The 20,450-nt window shown below is 34.9% G+C and overlaps 1 protein-coding gene across 2 annotated transcripts; it reads left to right on the top strand.

Annotated features, from left to right (window-relative positions):
• Positions 1-1,229: 1,229 nt before the first annotated feature.
• Positions 1,230-18,496, top strand: LOC137397018 (CUGBP Elav-like family member 5). Of its 2 annotated transcripts, XM_068083296.1 has the most exons (10): positions 1,230-1,423; positions 1,937-2,046; positions 5,607-5,666; positions 6,055-6,183; positions 11,903-11,979; positions 14,760-14,936; positions 15,196-15,319; positions 16,179-16,343; positions 16,833-17,066; positions 17,478-18,496. In XM_068083296.1, the coding sequence occupies exons 4-10, from the start codon at positions 6,078-6,080 to the stop codon at positions 17,603-17,605; spliced, it is 1,011 nt and encodes a 336-aa protein (XP_067939397.1). In that variant the 5' UTR covers positions 1,230-1,423; positions 1,937-2,046; positions 5,607-5,666; positions 6,055-6,077; the 3' UTR covers positions 17,606-18,496. The 2 variants fall into 2 exon arrangements, with proteins under 2 accessions (XP_067939397.1, XP_067939395.1); XM_068083294.1 differs by lacking the exon at positions 1,937-2,046.
• Positions 18,497-20,450: the final 1,954 nt, after the last annotated feature.

Consider the following 20,450-nt stretch of genomic DNA (forward strand, 5'->3'; position numbering starts at 1 on the left):
TAAGAAGTGCTTTTCTGCATAGATAGTAAGTTACGAAAAATTTATTGAAATTTAAATTGACCGAGTCTCAGGGAAAACTTTCACATTTCAGGAAAAGAAAACTCCCAAGTTTGTAATGGTTTCTGACCTAAGTATAGCCTCCGCATCAACGTAGTAAACCATAGTTTGCGCGCTTAGTTTAACAAGCTATAATGTGGTAAGCAGCTAGCTACTCAGGCATGAAGGCATGCTAGCAAACATGATGCTATATTAGTTAGCACTCATAGTGCTAGTAGACACATTGCTATATAGTTAAGCCTCATCATACTAGTACATGTACATATCATCCATGTAGTGATATATACAGTAGCTCAGGCATTCATGTTAGTAAACCTGGCATTACTTAGCTAGGGAACACGATGTTGGTACACTTAATACTATATAGCAAGTGAACACAATTTTACTAAAGACTGCCACTTATCTCAACTTCAGAGAGCTTTTGTCTGATGATATATTAGATTGAATTCCTTTCGAATGTTCGCAAATATATATTTTTTGTTACAAATGGTTACAAATTATTACATTTTGCAGTTTACTGGTATAATTTTATTGCAGAGAATTGATTTGCGGCGAGTTAGATTAAACTTGTCATTAGATCCAACTAGTGTCACTTGTCTCAAATTACGGAATTATTCATATTTTTTCAATATTTAAACGTTAGACACTGCTATCCGTTACACAACTCATTATATTGTTTGCCGTGTGGCTGCAACAAAGAGACTACCATCTGTCAGGGACGCGTACGCACTGCTCCCAACACAGTAACGCCGTTCTCACACGGTTCCTTTTTCATTAAATAGAGCACTATGATATTTGCATACATGCTTCAACCCTATTGATTACCAATAATGTAATCTCAGAGATGGAAGAAGTCTGACAGGGTTACTCCAGAGAAATAACAAAGTAATAATGGGGACACGGTAGCATATCGCCAACAGATTTGGTAATAATTAAAAATGTAGAGAAGGTTGAAAGAAGTATTTTCAGCAGAAGAAGGTAGATGAGTTTGCTATTTGGTGTGAAGAACAAAGCTTCTACAGCTTTTACAAGTAATAACAAACTCAGCACATTGTCCCAAGGGGCTCTAATAGCTATTGACACAAACACGCCGTTTTATTGATTTCCTTCCTTGTTCAGCATCGCCCTGCTGCCTGCTGCTCTGCTGCCATACCAGTTAGTGTCTAGTCATCTGTTGTTCAAGTTGGTGACGTTCTTGTCACCTCTCTTCCATTTTGTCATCTGTACTTTCTCTATCGTTGTGGCACGTGTGAGTATCGTGTGTAGTAGAAGGGGTGACTGTTATAGCCAGTCTCAGTTGTACTCCTGTACCTTTCTGCCAAGCTGTAATTCTGTTGTCGAGAAGAGAAGATGGTTGGTCCAGGAGGTACGTATATATCTACATGTAAATAGATATCATTGACACCATTTTAATTTTTAAGCAATTATTTTATATAAACCTGTATGAGTGACTGTGAATTTAGAAAAAAACTTGTAAGTCTAATTTAAATAGAATTGCTATATCAGCACTTTTTCTCTTTCTAAAACATTCATAAGGTGTTGTGCACTACCGAGTCTATAAAATTTCCATTTTCTCTCACTAGTTAAAATTTGATTCTTCTGTATCCTATTACATATACATGTACATACTTTAACGGAAAATTGTCAATGGTTTAAAATTTTGTAATGGCAATCCAGGATCACGTGGAAGATATTTTTTAGAAATGATTAATTTTTACAAACTAGAAGTTTTCGACGCTTGACAATTTACAACTGTAATTATATTATTTTCCACAAACTTAAAAGCCTTAATAAAATACCAGAGATGGTTTTCTATTTTACAGTGTTGCTACCACTGATCACCCAGTATACTAATGCACCGATGTGAATGTGTTTTCAGGCATCGACATAGGGCATCGACATAGGGCATCATACTCTGTACACAGAAACCCTTATCAATATTTCTTACACAATCCCCTTGCGCTATCGGGCTCAGCTCTTTAGCCAAAGGTTATTTGAATGTTGAGACTTGTTGTGGTTTTGCTTATTTTTCCAAATATGTCGTACAATATTATATCTATTATGAACATAATATTTGTTATGTATTGAGCGTATGCCTAGGTGTACTAGCTTCAGCTCTCACTTGGCTCTCTCTCCTTTCTCGAGCACTCAATTTGTTTGAGGTCAGACTGCTTTTTACAAATTATTACATGGTCTTTATTCATTATTCTTTTGATTTGTTTTTGTAAACACAAAAATAAAACTGTTACTGCCAGTAGGTGCTGTCGCCTGTTACTGCCAGTAGGTGCTGTCGCCTGGCGTTGCGGCTGTTCGACCTGACATGAGTTATACAGAAATAAATTCAGCTAACTAAACAAGGATTTGTCACAGATAAAAAAGTTTAGAAGTTTATGCTACTATTGACTTAAACATTGTGAAAACTTGATATTAATTTAATGTTCTTTTTTATGTCACTAGGCAAGACTTGCTGAGCAAAAAGGCATATAGGCCTAATTATATCTGTGCAAAAGAATGGAGGTAAACATAAAACTGTTCAGAGGAAACGAGCTAGCTTAGGACACAAAAAATATGTCTCCTTTGCATTTGAAATCGTTGATAAAGCTTGATAAAGTTACCAAAAACAACAATAGATTTAATGAAGTTTTATATTATTAAATCTTTATGCTATATTTATAATATACATTATAAACATTTGAAATAACACAAATATTTGTTATTTTGACAAATGTTTTTGAAGCTATTTATTCTTGGATTCATTATCCATTACTTGAAGCAAATTTTCTTTTAAAATTATAATTTTATCAATTTTTGTCATTTTAGCTTTATTACGTGTTTCTTTAGTCTAATTTTCTTCTAAAACTTTCTAGCTTATACTTTGGTTTACGTACCAAGTTTGGAAGTGGAACATCTTTTGATCTCATAAGACTCCTTTATTAAAGGGGATTAAATATTTAATTGTGAAATTTGCAAAAAAAATAAAAATGATAATATAAAATAAAACTAGTTTTAAGGTAGATTGTCTGATTATATATTTTGATGTATTAGTCTAATCTCATTCATGGACATTTTTACGTTTTTTTAACAAGCCATCTGTAGTCACAAAATGTTGCTTATAAAATCATTTCTTAGTCTCGAGTGCTAATAATTTAAATTAGTTTGATCTTGTTGCTCCTTTGATAAGTACTAAAGAATTATGGTCAAAAATGTGATTACGTACTGAAAGTATTACTTGCAATACTACAAACATCAGCCAATCATCTATATTCATAATTTATTTATAGCAAAGTAAGATTTAATTACAAATACATCGCCTAAAAGGCTCTCTTAGCATCGTTAACACCAACTGCAGCCACTTTACTTAGGTTGGGTGGCCCATAGGCTAGCCTGAAGGAAAATTGGAATACTACATAGAAGAGACAACTCCGGTAGACATTGTATTCACATTTCAGTTGCGCTGTTTGTTGTGATGCCTTTTATTCTATAGTATGTCGTGATCATCGTGACTTTGTATTGGCCATTGTGAGAGTGGGCTGCTGCCACCTGTTGCCACTGTCGTCCCAGATTTAGTATGTCGGCTAAACATGTCAGCTGGAGTCATAAAATGTTGTAGCTTAAACAGACAAGCTCTTTTAAAAATTTTTAAAGACAACTTCGTAGAAACATTATTAACATTACTAGAGTAATATGTTTTATCAACATGTATCAACATCAAAAAATGTACTTGCTTCGGTATTTCATCATTATATATAAATTAAATTATACAGCCAAATTGAATAATTTTGTAATAAATATTTTTCCACCACTACTAAAGGTCAGCTTAAAATAAAATTAATGCAGAGTAATAATCATTGGCTAATTTTCCTAAATTTCAAAATTAGTCAAGTACTGAAAATAGTGTTTACTGTGTAATTGTAACAAGTAGGTAAATGCTCCTTTTTATGGCACTCTTCAGATTTGACCAAGTTACTCAAAGCCATTTTCATTACTTGGCCATACGATTGGAAACAATTTTATTTGTTCAACAAGGTTATATAAAAACATCTCAATCACATAACCAAATTATTTAAAACTGTATTCATTTTTTGACCAAATTATTCAAAGCCGTTTTGCTGCTAGGCCAAAATATTCAGAGCCATTCAGCTTATATGCAAAGTTTTTGTGCAATCACTGCATTAACATGCATATTATGTGCAGTAAAGAAATTAAATTTTTTTTAAATAATTACACTCTTTGCTTATATACCACTTGAATATTCTTTGACAACCAGATGTTTAAAAAGCACATATTGAAAGGTTCAACCAAATCAAGTCGACAGACACTATAATGGTTAGCTACTAACCGTTTCTAATTTATTAGAAATATCAAAGATCAATGAAGTTATCAGCCATTTTTATGACAAAATCAAATGATCATGTTAAATTTATTAAAATTCACTTTTATGTTTTGAAGTATTAGACAAAAATATGGCTTTTATATCAATGAAGAAAGTTTCATGGAAAGTTTTTAAATAATTCCAATGCGGTGTGAAGTTGGTTATAGCTTCTTTAGCATAGCGTCCAGACGAAGGAAATTGAACAAGGGTTTTACTTCCGTTTCCTGTTCAGCCATTTTCATGACGCTCTAAATGAAAGCGTCTCTACTTGGCAAACAGCGCCATAGAACCAATAATGGAATTGTTTTACGAAGCACTTAACGCAGGCATAACACGTTCTCTGTCATCAGCTCAGCTCCCCAGCAATATACCTTGCATCTCTAAATACAGCCCATCATCAATATTTATGAGAGCTTCGCCATCTGCCATGTTCCCTAAACCAGCCAATCAGATTACGACCTCTAATTATTCTCTGAGCTTTCAATCGAAGAAGCAGATGGGTGTATTGATTAGCGACTAAGCATTTGTCTCTAAGGATATTAGAGCTCTTTGTAAGCTGACAAGTATCTCTTCGGTACTGAGTTGTATTCAATAACTTGATAAGATGCTGCTATATACAGAACTGGTAGAGTAACTGTTACGCTTCCTGTCAGCTAAGTGAAATTATATCTGCTCTCCCAAACAATAACCAATCATTTTCATTTGCTCTCTGAACTGAAACCAGCTATCTGCCAACTTAAACAACAACTGTAGCAGTTATTTGCACTTTGATCGTATTAAAATTCAAGTATATTCCTCTTGAACCCTTTGTGAGAGATTTCTCATTCAGTACGATAGACACTTACCACCCACAATGCTTGCAATGAAGGCTTCAATTATACCATTATTTTTAAGTGTTTGGAAGTTTATATTCACTACGTTACGCCGTAAAATGCCCAACTAATCATAAAGTTTAACCTCAGTTCAATCTAGGAATATTTGACTTGTTCTTTTCTAACATAATTCTAACTCTTTTTAATATCTAAAACAAACATGGCTGTTGAAAATTTTTTACTTTGAATGTAATTTTGCATATTTTTTCAATTTTTCAACTAAAGACAGAGCGCTATGCGATTGGTGGAGAGAATGAGGTCGCTGAACCTGATTGGTGAGTTACTTTTCCATTTATAATTTGCAGCTGTCTATGCGTGCATTCCTACACCCACTGCTGATGACTTCACACCTATACCCGGTCCAGGTGAGCCGTAAATGTACATTTCAAGAGGTTTAAACTAATAACCTAAAGGTGGAAGCATTCTATAAATAGAAGGTATTTTGTTTTCCAGAATTCAAGATGAAACAACTTTAAGGCATTTGCTTGTTCCAAAAGTTCACTTTCTGTCTTATGATTGGTCGCTAAACAGCTTTGCACAAAGCACTGTTCCTTAGACTGTGTTTACATTTTTCATGACATGACGCACAAAGAATGAATGACCAATAAGCTTTAGTGATGATGCACTCCATGGAACACAGTCATGTGCTATTGTGAAAGCTCACGGAGACAAATTGAATATAAAGGAAACAAAAAACACGTCCGATCATTCAAAGCTCTCGGCTAATAAATTGATATTTGCAAACTGTTTCAGATGACAGGAAGTTGTTTGTGGGCATGCTCAGTAAACAACAAACAGAGGCCGAAGTGAAAGAGCTCTTTGAGAAGTTTGGTACCATTGAAGAATGCACGATTCTGAAAGATTCACAAGGAAACAGCAAAGGTAACATTGGAATAAAATTCTTATTTATTTTAGGCGCTGTTAGGAATGTCTATTTCTCTGTCCTGTGTGGTGACTATCAGGATAAAGTCTTCTTTAAGCTTATGGGCAACATGCACTGAAACTTATGGGCAACATGCACTGAAACTTATGGGCAACATGCACTGAAACTTATGGGCAACATGCACTGAAACTTATGGGCAACATGCACTGAAACTTATGGGCAACATGCACTGAAACTTATGGGCAACATGCACTGAAACTTATGGGCAACATGCACTGAAACTTATGGGCAACATGCACTGAAACTTATGGGCAACATGCACTGAAACTTATGGGCAACATGCACTGAAACCAAAACAAACTAAACAAGGAGAAACAAAAAACAAAAAAGGAGAAATACAGTATACTAGATCTCCCTATAGCTCTGTACTTAGGGAATACAGTCGTCACCTTTGCAATCGGTAGCTTGAAGTGAACGCGCCAAATTCTTTGTTTTTAAATACCTTACTACTAGTAACTGCTACTAGTAACTGCTACTAGTGTAAGCATCATCTATCAATAGTTATTACTAATTTAAACAAATATTTGTAGACGCGTAAACATGCTGTGACAAAAACATAACTTTTAATTGATATTAGTTAGTAAAAATTACAAAGTTTTTTTGCATTTAATTATAAGTTTATCTTTTGTCATGTTATTTATGATATACACATTCATTATAATGCAGTTACAAGATTCATTACTAATGAGTCGTTCTTTTTTACAAAAAAAAGCATTTCGACTAATTTTGCAAATCTACATCATATTCCAGCATATTTTATTCCAGTCTTTCCAAATTTTAGCATCTCCTCACTTATCCTAAATGTTCATATGATATTATATTATATCATATCAATATTATATCAATATTATATTATATCAATATTATATTATATTATATCATATCAATATTATATTATATCCATATTATATTATGTAAATTAACGGTCTCAAGATCTGTCATGGTCTGTATCCTTCTTTTCACAGGTTTGTAGCTCATTTCAACTGACATGATATGAACAAACTGCACTCTAACAGTTATTTTGAAAATAACATTTCTAGCTTCTTTAACAGTCTTCCGCCTAATATTCGTTCTCTTAGCGGAAAAAGGTATTTCAAATGCTGGTAAAACCAGTTAGCGGTATATGATTTTATTGGCTGATCAGTGCCCCTTTTTGTTTTATGGTTTTTGTATGACATAATGGGGAAAATATTTCAGTTTTAAATGAAATTATTACCAATAAACTGCTATTCAATACAATAACTATTATATATATAATAAAATATAACATTATTCACACTCATTTTAACACTCATTTTAATACGTGTTAAACATAATATAAAATGTAATATACATGCAATAATGAATTGAAGACTACTGATATTTTGTTCAGTCTTGTTGTAGCAACGCTTTTAATAAAATTACCAGAAGCCTTTTTTGTCATGTATTTTTAAACAAAAACATTGCATGCTTTCTGTATGTATATTGAGTTATGGAGTGTGGATGATCAATTTTATTGCATAAGTCATAATTTTGTATTACGCAATTAAATTCACAACTTACATGCATGGCTGGATTTTAATGCTAGTCCAGAGAAAAAATTATAAAATTAACAAATGCCTTTATAGGAAACACATAGGAGGGCTTATGGGAAGCTGGACAAGGGTCAATAACACGCAATTTAATTATCAGCTTTGTCTAGACCTAGTAACGACTCGACTCGTCTGACACGACATTTCCACAATCATTAAAGAGCAGAGATTGTATTGATTCTAGAACAAGATTGAATGCTGTGATACTGATAGCAACTAGTGTCTATGTCAACCTGCTGGGTTTTGTCATTTACACTTGTACTGAATATTGACTGATTAGTGTTCACACTTTCTAACCTTATATTAAGAGGTGTCTAGAGAGATGTTATCCTATTGACAAGATGTAAGGCGAATCTAGCGATTACGTTGGCCTCCTGGGAAAGGTTTTGTTCGTAGGTATAATGCCAGTGTAGCCAGGTGTTACGGACCTTAAACAGGTGGGTAGTTGCGACTGGGAGAACAAAGGCTTGGACTTTTATAAGTTCATATTTTAGCCACGCCCAGAAATACTAGGGCGCCTGGCCAATAGTTACAGTCAACATCTTGATGGTTTTTCAAACTCAGCCAGTTGTAAAAAACCTTGCAGCATTTTAAAAAGAAAGCAACTTTTATAGTACAATGAGATATGATAATCAAACTATTTAACTTTTGATTCGTTAATCATGTAATCGCTGTAATGGACATTCGTTTATCATGCCACTGGCTCAGCTTCCATACTGATATTTTGTGTTATTCAAGGCAAGGAAAATAGCTTTAAAGCATTTTGAGCACTGATATCTCAAAACTTAGCCTAAAAATTAGTTTAATGTTTTAACCTTAGCTCTAAGGAGTGCATATCATTCTCTGATAAACATGACGAGCCTGTTGGTCACCTGTGATGGTCGAAAAATGCTGCAGAAATTGTTCGTGCTATTTGGCTGAAAATATGGGTAACATGATCAGATTACTACTAGGCGATTAGACCCAGCTGAAACGAAACGGTAAAGTAGCGAGCATCTATATTTAATGAGGGCTTTTCGGTAGAGCCCGAAGCGTTTGTCGTAAACTAGTGCTATGAGACGTTTTATATTAAGCCTTTTATTGGCCTTTCATTTTATGTGATAACATCAAGGGTCAAAACAATAACCCTGCCGAGTTGAGTGCATCATCAAAATTAAGGGATGCTAACCTCGGCCAATTTTTTTAATTGTTCGTTTTTGAGCTTTTAAGAGCTTGTAATCACATTTCCATATATTTTGCACCTACAACACAGCACAGTAAGACATGGTGAGTCTTTTGATACCAAATAACTGTAATGTGTTTTTTGTTGCAAGTCAACCTTTAAAAAAATGCTTATCATGTCAAGAGAAGCTTTTTGACATTTTCAAATGTAGTTATGGCAGTTTATTATTAGCATGGCACTCTGCTGATTGACAATTAGAGCAGGCAATTAACTGGTAAACAAATCTCACAATAGTAACAAGATAAACAAGCAGAGTTGTACGTGTTGTGTTTATAGTTGGTAAAAATCTTGGTCTAAGTTCATGCGCTTATCCGTGACATTACATTAGGGACTATGGAAATGACCCCTCTCAGAACTGGTATCAAGCCTAGCTACTTAGGCTATATGTATATAATATACTAGAGTAGAGCTAGCATACATGTAGTGTGCAGTTATATACATGTAAGTCCTATATAAAGCTACTAACCAGTAGTATAGATTTACTTGTTTAAACTAATCATAATTTATAAGGAGAAAAGATAACATATTTGTCTTGTGATGACCATTGTATTGGAACCATGTTTATCAAAGCTGTATACATCCATCCTTTGTTATATAGTTATTAGTTGAACAGTCCATACGCTGGGTATGCAGCCTGGGATCATAAGATTTAACTAGTTGATATCATTACTCTAAAATCTGCAAAGAATTCCTTACCTTACACATGCTCAGTTTCAAAAATTATAATATACATAATACATGCATTGTATACAATATATATACTGTATAGTATGTATTGTATATATTATATAATAAATGAAATGTAATATATATTGTATAATATTATAATTATATATATACTAATATTATAGGTAATGTATATATAGTTATAATATAGTGTTAGTGAGTTTCTGAGTACCTTGTTAAAGTACCTGAAGGAGGTATGACTATGGCATATGTTATATATATGCCACCGCCTACACAACTCACTCGCAATCGTGAGAAATTTTAACTCGAAAAAGATGTAAAGCTATGTAGCTAATCAGCATACAAACAAATGATAGCTATGTAGCTATTTAGCATACAAACAAGTGATAGCTATGTAGCTATTTAGCATACAAACAGGTGTAAAGCTATTTAGCTATTTAGCATACAAGCAGATGCAGAGCTATGTAGCTACATATATTTAGCATACAAACAAGTGAGCAGTAGAGCAGGTCAATGCAAAGTGTAGATTCTGACAAACTGAAAACAGGAACACTTGTCGGCTTTTTTGTTTGTTAGTAGAGTCTATCTTATAGTCTGCTACTATAAGAGCCTTATCCTTTTGTCCGTCTTTCAGTCTGTCAGTCTGTCAATCTGTCAGTCTGTCAGTCTGTCAGTCTGTCAGTCTGTCAGTCTGCCAGTCTGTCAGTCTGTCAGTCTGTCAGTCTGTCAGTCTGTCAGTCTGTCAGTCTGTCCATCTGTTAGTCTGTCCATCTGTTAGTCTGTCCATCTGTTCGTCTATCTGAAAACACGCTTTAGGGATTAAAAAAAATTGCCACACGCGACATTCAAACCTAGATAGTCAGAATACCAGCTAAGCGCCCCAGGCCTCCTCGCCTCAAGCGGCCTGAGGCGGCCTGAGGCGGCCTGAGGTGGCCTGAGGCGGCCTGAGGCCACTTCAGGCCGCCTCAGGCCGCCTCAGGCCATCTCAGGCCGCCTCAGAACACCTCGGGCATACACAGTAGTTATAACATCTTGCTGCATCACAGAATACTCATGCATATACAGTAGTTATGACACCTTGCTGCATCACAGAATACTCATGCATATACAGTAGTCATGACACCTCGCTTCATCACAGAATACTCATGCATATACAGTAGTTATGACACCTTGCTGCATCACAGAATACTCATGCATATACAGTAGTTATGACACCTTGCTGCATCAAAGAATACTCGTGCATATACAGTAGTTATGACCCCTTGCTGCATCACAGAATACTTGTGCATATACAGTAGTTATGACACCTTGCTGCATCACAGAATACTCGTGCATATACAATAGTTATGACACCTCGCTGCATCACAGAATACTTATGCATACACTTTAGTCATGACAACTTGCTGCATCACCGAATACTCATGCATATACAGTAGTTATGACACCTTGCTGCATCACAGAATACTCATGCATATACAGTAGTTATGACACCTTGCTGCATCACCGAATACTCGTGCATATACAGTAGTTATGACACCTCGCTGCATCACAGAATACTCGTGCATATACAATAGTTATGACACCTCGCTGCATCACAGAATACCCTTGCATATACAGTAGTCATGACACCTTGCTTCATCACAGAATACCCTTGCATATACAGTAGTCATGACACCTCACTTCATCACAGATCTTATCTTAATCCAAATCTTATGTCCTGGTTTGGGGAAATGAGTCAATTGTGTTCATCCTAGCGAGCAAAAGAAAACCAGTATTGCAATATTTTGAAAGTTTGTAAAAGTGGTTAATAGTCAAACTTTGAATTAATTTATTTTTCAACTTAATTCCAACTTTATAAACATAAAACACCAATTATTAAGGACAAATGTAAAAGATTATGTAATATTTAGAGCGATGAACATTTAGGTGGTTAACAGCAAAAAACAGCAAAACAAATCTAGAGAAGCCAGGCTAAATCTAGAGAGGCAAGGCAAAATCTAGAAAGACAAGGCTATATTCATTACAGACGATACAAAAAAGAGTTATCCTGCTTGGTTTTCATGTCTGTGTTACATTTTAAAGACAACAACACAAAAAACTTTATTTGCTTCAATCAACGGCCCAATTTTATTGTGCAAGCCTCCATTTAATTGTTGCCATTGAAATGTATGTTTTTAGGCTGTGCCTTTCTCAAGTTTACAGCGCATGCAGAGGCAAATGCAGCTACATCCCTTCATGGCTCTCAAACTATGCCAGTAAGTAACTTCGTTCACCTCTTCCATGCGTACAATTTCAAAACAAACTAGAAGTGAGGCTATATCCTCTTACATATCTTATGTCTAAACTAGGGATGGCATTTGTTATTTGAAAAGGTGTTATCGACTATCGTTGGAGTTGTCTCACCGATATCGATAGTATCGAATTATCACCGCCAATTATCGCTGCCAACTCACCGATAGTTATCGCGTGAGTTGGCAGCTGGTAAAACTATCGTATTATCGAGAAGATAACTCCAAATTCACAAGACATTGTAATGCCATGTTTTGTTTTTACAATTACCAGGACATGGACCAAAGTGTAGATAGACCAAAATTCACATCAAGGTCCAAGAGTTATAGATACTGTTATGCACTATACAGCAAAGTAATTATTATAGCTCTCTTTGGTTCACTCAAGGTTTGGGGCCTTTAGCCCCAACCCCTTATAACTACGTAGCTTTAAACCATCTCAGAACCCATTGATAATGTTTGGCTAAAGTTTGTTTCAAATTTGTTCTCTGGTTTCAGAATGCATATAAGACATACAACCAAACAGACAAACAATAATAAATAATATGTAGATTTAATTTGAGTAAATAGAATTATGACAAGAACAAATTTACAAAAAAGCTCAAAAGATCCAAATGCCGCTAGTTCATTTATATTATACTTCACTGAATTTTTACACATATTAAACGCTGACTACTTCTTTACTATATTTTACTGTTACGAATAGCAATTTAGCAAAGTTGCCATATTCCTGTTGATTGATGAGCTGAAATTGCTTTTTCCGAGTCTCTTATACTCTTATGTTAAGGTGCTACATCAAGTCTCTTATACTCGTATGTCAGGGTGCTACATCAAGTCTCTTATACTCTTATGTTAGGGTAGTACATCAAGTCTCTTATACTATTATGTTATGGTAGTACATCAAGTCTCTTATACTCTTATGTTAGGGTAGTATATTAAGTCTCTTATACTCTTATGTTAGGGTAGTATATCAAGTCTCTTATACTCTTATGTTAGGGTGCTACATCAAGTCTCTTATACTCTTATGTTAGGGTAGTATATCAAGTCTCTTATACTCTTATGTTATGGTAGTACATCAAGTCTCTTATACTCGTATGTTAGGGTGCTACATCAAGTCTCTTATACTCTTATGTTAGGTAGTATATCAAGTCTCTTATACTCTTATGTTAGGGTAGTATATCAAGTCTCTTATACTCTTATGTTAGGGTGCTACATCAAGTCTCTTATACTCTTATGTTATGGTAGTGTATCAAAGTCTCTTATACTCTTATGTTAGGGTAGTATATCAAGTCTCTTATACTCTTATGTTAGGGTGCTACATCAAGTCTCTTATACTCGTATGTCAGGGTGCTACATCAAGTCTCTTATACTCTTATGTTAGGGTAGTACATCAAGTCTCTTATACTATTATGTTATGGTAGTACATCAAGTCTCTTATACTCTTATGTCAGGGTGCTACATCAAGTCTCTTATACTCTTATGTTAGGGTAGTACATCAAGTCTCTTATACTATTATGTTATGGTAGTACATCAAGTCTCTTATACTCTTATGTTAGGGTAGTATATTAAGTCTCTTATACTCTTATGTTAGGGTAGTACATCAAGTCTCTTATACTCTTATGTTAGGGTAGTATATTAAGTCTCTTATACTCTCATGTTAGGGTAGTATATCAAGTCTCTTATACTCTTATGTTAGGGTAGTATATCAAGTCTCTTATACTCTTATGTTAGGGTGCTACATCAAGTCTCTTATACTCTTATGTTATGGTAGTGTATCAAAGCCTCTTATACTCTTATGTTAGGGTAGTATATCAAGTCTCTTATACTCTTATGTTAGGGTGCTACATCAAGTCTCTTATACTCGTATGTCAGGGTGCTACATCAAGTCTCTTATACTCTTATGTTAGGGTAGTACATCAAGTCTCTTATACTATTATGTTATGGTAGTACATCAAGTCTCTTATACTCTTATGTTAGGGTAGTATATTAAGTCTCTTATACTCTTATGTTAGGGTGCTACATCAAGTCTCTTATACTCTTATGTTAAGGTGCTACATCAAGTCTGTTATACTCTTATGTTAGGGTGCTACATCAAGTCTCTTATACTCTTATGTTATGGTAGTGTATCAAGTCTCTTATACTCTTATGTTAGGGTGCTACATCAAGTCTCTTATACTCTTATGTTAGGGTGCTACATCAAGTCTCTTATACTCTTATGTTAGGGTAGTATATCAAGTCTCTTATACTCTTATGTTAGGGTAGTATATCAAGTCTCTTATACTCTTATGTTATGGTAGTACATCAAGTCTCTTATACTCGTATGTTAGGGTGCTACATCAAGTCTCTTATACTCTTATGTTATGGTAGTGTATCAAGTCTCTTATACTCTTATGTTAGGGTGCTACATCAAGGCTCTTATACTCTTATGTTAGGGTGCTACATCAAGTCTCTTATACTCTTATGTTAGGGTAGTATATCAAGTCTCTTATACTCTTATGTTAGGGTGCTACATCAAGTCTCTTATACTATTATGTTATGGTAGTGTATCAAGTCTCTTATACTCTTATGTTAGGGTAGTATATCAAGTCTCTTATACTCTTATGTTAGGGTGCTACATCAAGTCTCTTATACTCTTATGTTAGGGAAGTACATCAAGTCTCTTATACTCTTATGTTAGGGTGCTACATCAAGTCTCTTATACTCTTATGTTAAGGTGCTACATCAAGTCTGTTATACTCTTATGTTAGGGTGCTACATCAAGTCTTGTGGTGAAGTTTGCTGATACGGAGAAGGAAAGACAATTCCGGAGAATGCAACAGATGGCCCAGCAGCTTGGAGTTGTCAACCCGTCAATTACACCTGCCATACCTGCCATGCCAGCTAGTGCAGGGTATCCATACATGGCAGGCTCTGCTCAACCCACCGTAAGTAGGCATTGCAGTTGGCTAGATAGCTGGCTCTGCTGGAATGCGTACTATTGGTAATATATAGTAAAGGGGACATAACTGTTTGTAGGGACAGCATTTAAAAGTTGGTAGAAACTTCTGAACAAAAAAAAAAACTAAATATTTTTAAAAACAAACATTCCATGAGATGCTCACATTTCAATGTTTCTATTTTGTTGATAGACTGTAAAGTAGCGCAATAGAAAGTTTTCAACTTATGCACAATTTTCTTTTATAGTTTTACCATCAACCAGGTATAATGGGACAAGCACCGACTGGATTTTTGTCAGCCGCAAATCCTTCTTTTGCTCATATGCAACAAGTGGGAGCGCTGGCAGCTGCTTCTCAAAATCACCCAAATGGTAAGTCAGTCTAAATTTCTTAATGCAAGTTTCACGATATTTCAGACTATACTTCCATTAATAAATGAGCTAAAATTGTTATTTTTATTCTGTAGACTTTTTAGTACATATTTTAAGTCTGAGTATATCTTCTGTACTAGTGTTTTGTAAATACACTAGTACCCAGGGTGCACCGTGATAAGTCGTCAGTTGTAGTAATGATTTGTACAATTACTCCGTAATGCGGCTGAGTTGTTGAGTGAGGAAAAGGGTGACATGCCTGGCTGCCAAAGCATATCCCCGCGCTTGATTCCCTTGTTATGTAATATTGTTTCCTAACCTTTAAGCATGGCATCCGACAGACCACTCTTACTATCGTAAAACTTCACCGAAATTCAAACAAGAATGTAAAACATTCATTCTTTGCATTCTTTTTCAAACTTTTCAAATTAGTCACCGCTAATTGAAAAATCTGAAGTCACCGCTACTGCACATGGTGCTTTTCTTTTGCTATTGGATTTACTGTGAGCATATGTTTATAAGATTTTGCATAAAAACACTTGTCGTTGGATGCCTTACTTAACACTAGTGTTTCTTCTGGGATTTGAACATCTAACCTACAGATCACAAGCCAACATACTAACCGCTGGACCACAGCTGCTCTCCCTCTAATCTATGCTAATGTCACTAAATCTTTGAATGAAATAAAAAAATACTCTTGCTTGTAGTTGCTACCGGTATTTTACATTTTGTTTTTTGTATTTTGGTCACTATCTATGTCTATTTAATCACTACAGGCAGTAGATGTGAGCGTGTCACAACTTATCCACCAATACTATGTAACTCACATCATGGTTTTGTTTTCGTTCTCTACATCTAGGGCTCACTGTCGGTCTGCCAGTGTCTAGCCAGGCCACCACTAATATCCAATCGCCAGCCGAGAACAACGGAGCGGGTATCTACGCGGCCCTTCCTAGTGTCTCCGAATATCCTGGGTTAAATCCGGCCATAGCGATGTCATATCCTACAGCTACAGGAACCTTTGGTAAAAGTTAAGATTTTGTAGTGAGTGCCAAGCTTGTCCTGATAACTATACCATACACACAACCTTGTAAAATGTAGTGCATAGAAATGTTTTGCATTGGTCAAACCTTTTTCACTCCTGATTAATATGAGCCATAACAGTGTCAGATGGTGTTTCTGTAAATAAATTTTAATCAGATCGAGCAATTTTGAGTCAGCATTAAAAATAGCAAATGTTTGGAAATACAGTACAATGATAAACGGTGTTATTTAGCTATATTATCTTTTCGCATCCCGATGTACAAAGGCAGTTTAAAACAGAGTGTAGCCATTAACTGGTAGCATCTGACAAATTTAATATTTATATATTAATTTGTGTAATTATATATATTATTTATTATAGATATCACAAACTCATAAAAACAAATCAGACTGCTTTTTCATCGTGTTAGTCTAGCAAATCCCAGCTGAAGCATTGATATGATAACAATTAAATGTGATCCATTTTCAGCATTCAACCCTTTGCTTGGACCTGTACCACACACTCCTGCTGCGCTTTATCAGGCACCAGGAGTTATCACCCCCACGGGACAAAAGGAAGGCCCGGAGGGCTGCAATCTCTTCATTTACCACCTGCCCCAGGAGTTTGGAGACGCTGAGTTGGCACAGATGTTTATGCCATTTGGAACTGTTATATCTGCAAAGGTTTATGTAGATAGAGCTACAAACCAGAGTAAATGTTTTGGTAAGTAGCAGAGACAATTGAAACAGGAGTTTATTGTTTGTTCTTACTATCTATACTCACACAAAATTTAATGGCCTTATAAGGTAATATGGTAATGACTTCTTCATGCTTAGATTTAGGACAAAATCAATGACCTTATAAGGTAATATAGTAATGACTTCTTCATGCTTAGATTTAGGACAAAATCAATGACCTTATATGGTAATATGGTAATGACTTCTTCATGCTTAGATTTAGGACAAAATCAATGACCTTATAAGGTAATATGGTTATTGACTTCTTCATGCTTAGATTTAGGACAAAATCAATCACAGTAGACAATCCTGCAACGTAAAAAATCCTATTGTTTGTAGTTTCTCTATACATGTATTTTGATTTATTATTGATAACCAAAATTTTGATTTATTGAAGGATTTGTAAGTTTTGACAACCAGCCAAGCGCTCACGCAGCTATAAACGCCATGAATGGTTTTCAAATTGGAATGAAGCGTCTAAAAGTGCAACTAAAAAGACCAAAAGAGCAAGGAAAACCATACTAGCCTGCCAGAAAAAAAGGAAAAGATGGGAGACAACATCAGTTTCTTCCTGATAAGTGCATTGTATATTGCAGCGGATTGCATCTAATAAAATATTTTAGTTAATATAATGTTATAAAATTCTCTCAACTAAACATGGAGCTGACTTAACAAAATGATATAATTTCACTTTAGATTACTATATATTTTATTATATTATTCATTCTTTCATTCATTCATTTGGCTGAAGTACTCGTCACAGCTATAATAAGCATTCCATTTTTATTAGACTAGAAGAGTAACAATAACCGTCGTTGTCATTTTTGTTGTACCATAATTATTAGTTATGGTGACACTTCTAGTCAATTTTGAGTCACAAACTGTTTGAGTATTAATTTTCTAGTTACACTATATTGGACCTCTCACTCAGTCACTCTATACATGTAGAAACTAAGTCAATGACATTAATGGAGTAACCAGCCGCCTTGGAGGTTAGCTTTATTATTGGCCGAAATGTCTGTCGGGTGTTTCACTCATATAATCATAAGGTATTGTCATAGCTATGGAAATGCTGCAGAAACATTTATCAATTTTATTATTATTCTTAACATCTCCACTTTTATGTCTTTTTGATTAATTCTGATTATTTTCTGTTAAAATTCAACTTCATTTTTAAAATACTTCAAGTAAAAATCTACTTTTGTTGTTTTATGGAAAAATTTGGAAATATATTATTTTGACTCATTTTATCGCAACTATTTTATCCTATTATATTATTCTATTATATTATCCGTTTGTTGGTTATTTATTTTCTGAATATCTAGGTGCAATTGGAGAAGCCATTTTCAATGCATTTTATCTTGCTGGGAGAATGTGCAATGCTTTATAGCAATAAATACATAACCATGAACTCAACTGGAGTGGACTCTGAACTGAATAACAACGGAATGCTTGGAGAATCATACAAAATTTACCGTCAAATAGGCAGAAGTTCCACATCAGTCATGTATGAACTTAATTTGTATTCTTAACGAGTTGAATGTAAATTGCATACAAAGTTGAGATAAAGTTAGCATACGTAAATTATGTACATGTAAGAGCTCAGGACAAATCACACATAGGTTCAACACGAATCACACATGAGCTCAATATAAGTGAAAAATGAACTCACACGAGAAAGACACACGATTATGACAGCACCTTGACAGCATGCTATTTAAATTAGATACCTACATAACACTGGCATGAAAATCCTACAAACGTCGCTCCAAATCTTATGGCTGAATGTATGTTTGTGCCAATGGTGAACTCTCTCTAGGCTTGCTATACTATAAGTGATGGACGATTACAAAGCACATTCGGATATAGCTCTGTTGTTAGCTAGTATTGAAAGGTCTCTTGACAGAAATCAGGCAAAAATGAATTGAAAACCAAAATCTAGTTTATTCTAAAAATTGTATGAGCTTTTCTCACATCTGAGTTCTATACTCATTCAAATGTCAGCACAACTAAAATTTCTTGAGAGTATCCTTCTTGGCAGCCGTAAACATAACCTTAGTATATCTTGCTTAGTGTATCCACTATCATCCTGCAGTGCATAGACATCCATTACAACGCAAGGTCAGGAATGGCATACATGTCTTTTAAGAAAATATATTTATGCCTTTTTTGTATGAATGTAAAATGCCTTTATCTGTATAAATGTACAATGCCTTTACACTGGATGGTTATAGGTTGCCTTCTCTATATAATAGTACAATACCTTTTTCAGTATGCAGTTTTCTTGATGCCTATTCTATGCATATTGATGCAGATGAAATGCAACACTCTATGGCGGGTCCTTAGTTGAACAGCAAAATAATCTGCGTTAGTGAGTTTCGTGAACGAAGAAATTTGGGCCAGATGCACTTGCTGCCACCACCTTGCCACCTCAGTCAGGTGCTCTAAACCAATAAACCACGGTTGTTAAAAGAGCGTGCACTCTATTGTTAAAAGAGCGTGCACTCTATTGTTAAAAGAGCGTGCACTCTATTGTTAAAAGAGCGTGCACTCTATTGTTAAAAGAGCGTGCACTCTATTGTTAAAAGAGCGTGCACTCTATTGTTAAAAGAGCGTGCACTCTATTGTTAAAAGAGCGTGCACTCTATTGTTAAAAGAGCGTGCACTCTATTGTTAAAAGAGCGTGCACTTTATTGTTAAAAGAGCATGCACTCTATTGTTAAAAGAGCGTGCACTCTATTGTTAAAAGAGCGTGCACTCTATTGTTTAAAGAGCGTGCACTTTATTGTTAAAAGAGCGTGCACTCTATTGTTAAAAGAGCGTGCACTCTATTGTTAAAAGAGCGTGCACTCTATTGTTAAAAGAGTGTGCACTCTATTGTTAAAAGAGCGTGCACTCTATTGTTAAAAGAGCGTGCACTTTATTGTTAAAAGAGCGTGCACTCTATTGTTAAAAGAGCGTGCACTCTATTGTTAAAAGAGCGTGCATACCTTAAAAAGTCCAAATATCACAAGCAGAACATGGTTAATGGTTGCTCCGTATCATAAAAATTGTCAATTGATTTAGATTCTACTAGAATGAAGTGCTAAAAATATTATTTTAAAGCTTTTATTATGAAATAATATTTTTTGAAATACTGAACAAATGATGTTGTGCATCTATAGATTTATAATAGAATAATAGATTTAAGATGGTCCCACATTAGTACAAACAGTAAACTTCATATTGTCCAGAATTTCTTACCTTTTCAACCAGTTAGCCCGTAGGTAAATAGTCGGTTGGTAAATAGTCCGTAGGTAAATAGCCCGTAAGTAAATAGTCTGTAGGTAAATAATCCGAAGGTAAATAGTCGGTAGGTAAATATTCCGTA

The sequence above is a fragment of the Watersipora subatra genome, chromosome 5 (genome assembly GCF_963576615.1).
Source record: "Watersipora subatra chromosome 5, tzWatSuba1.1, whole genome shotgun sequence".
NCBI lineage: Eukaryota > Metazoa > Bryozoa > Gymnolaemata > Cheilostomatida > Watersiporidae > Watersipora > Watersipora subatra.

Excerpts from the sequence above, each read along its gene's own strand:
- LOC137397018 (XM_068083294.1), top strand. Across the intron at positions 6,184-11,902 it reads TTCACAAGGAAACAGCAAAG|GCTGTGCCTTTCTCAAGTTT; the intron begins GTAACATTGGAA and ends GTATGTTTTTAG. Across the intron at positions 15,320-16,178 it reads TTCTCAAAATCACCCAAATG|GGCTCACTGTCGGTCTGCCA; the intron begins GTAAGTCAGTCT and ends CTCTACATCTAG.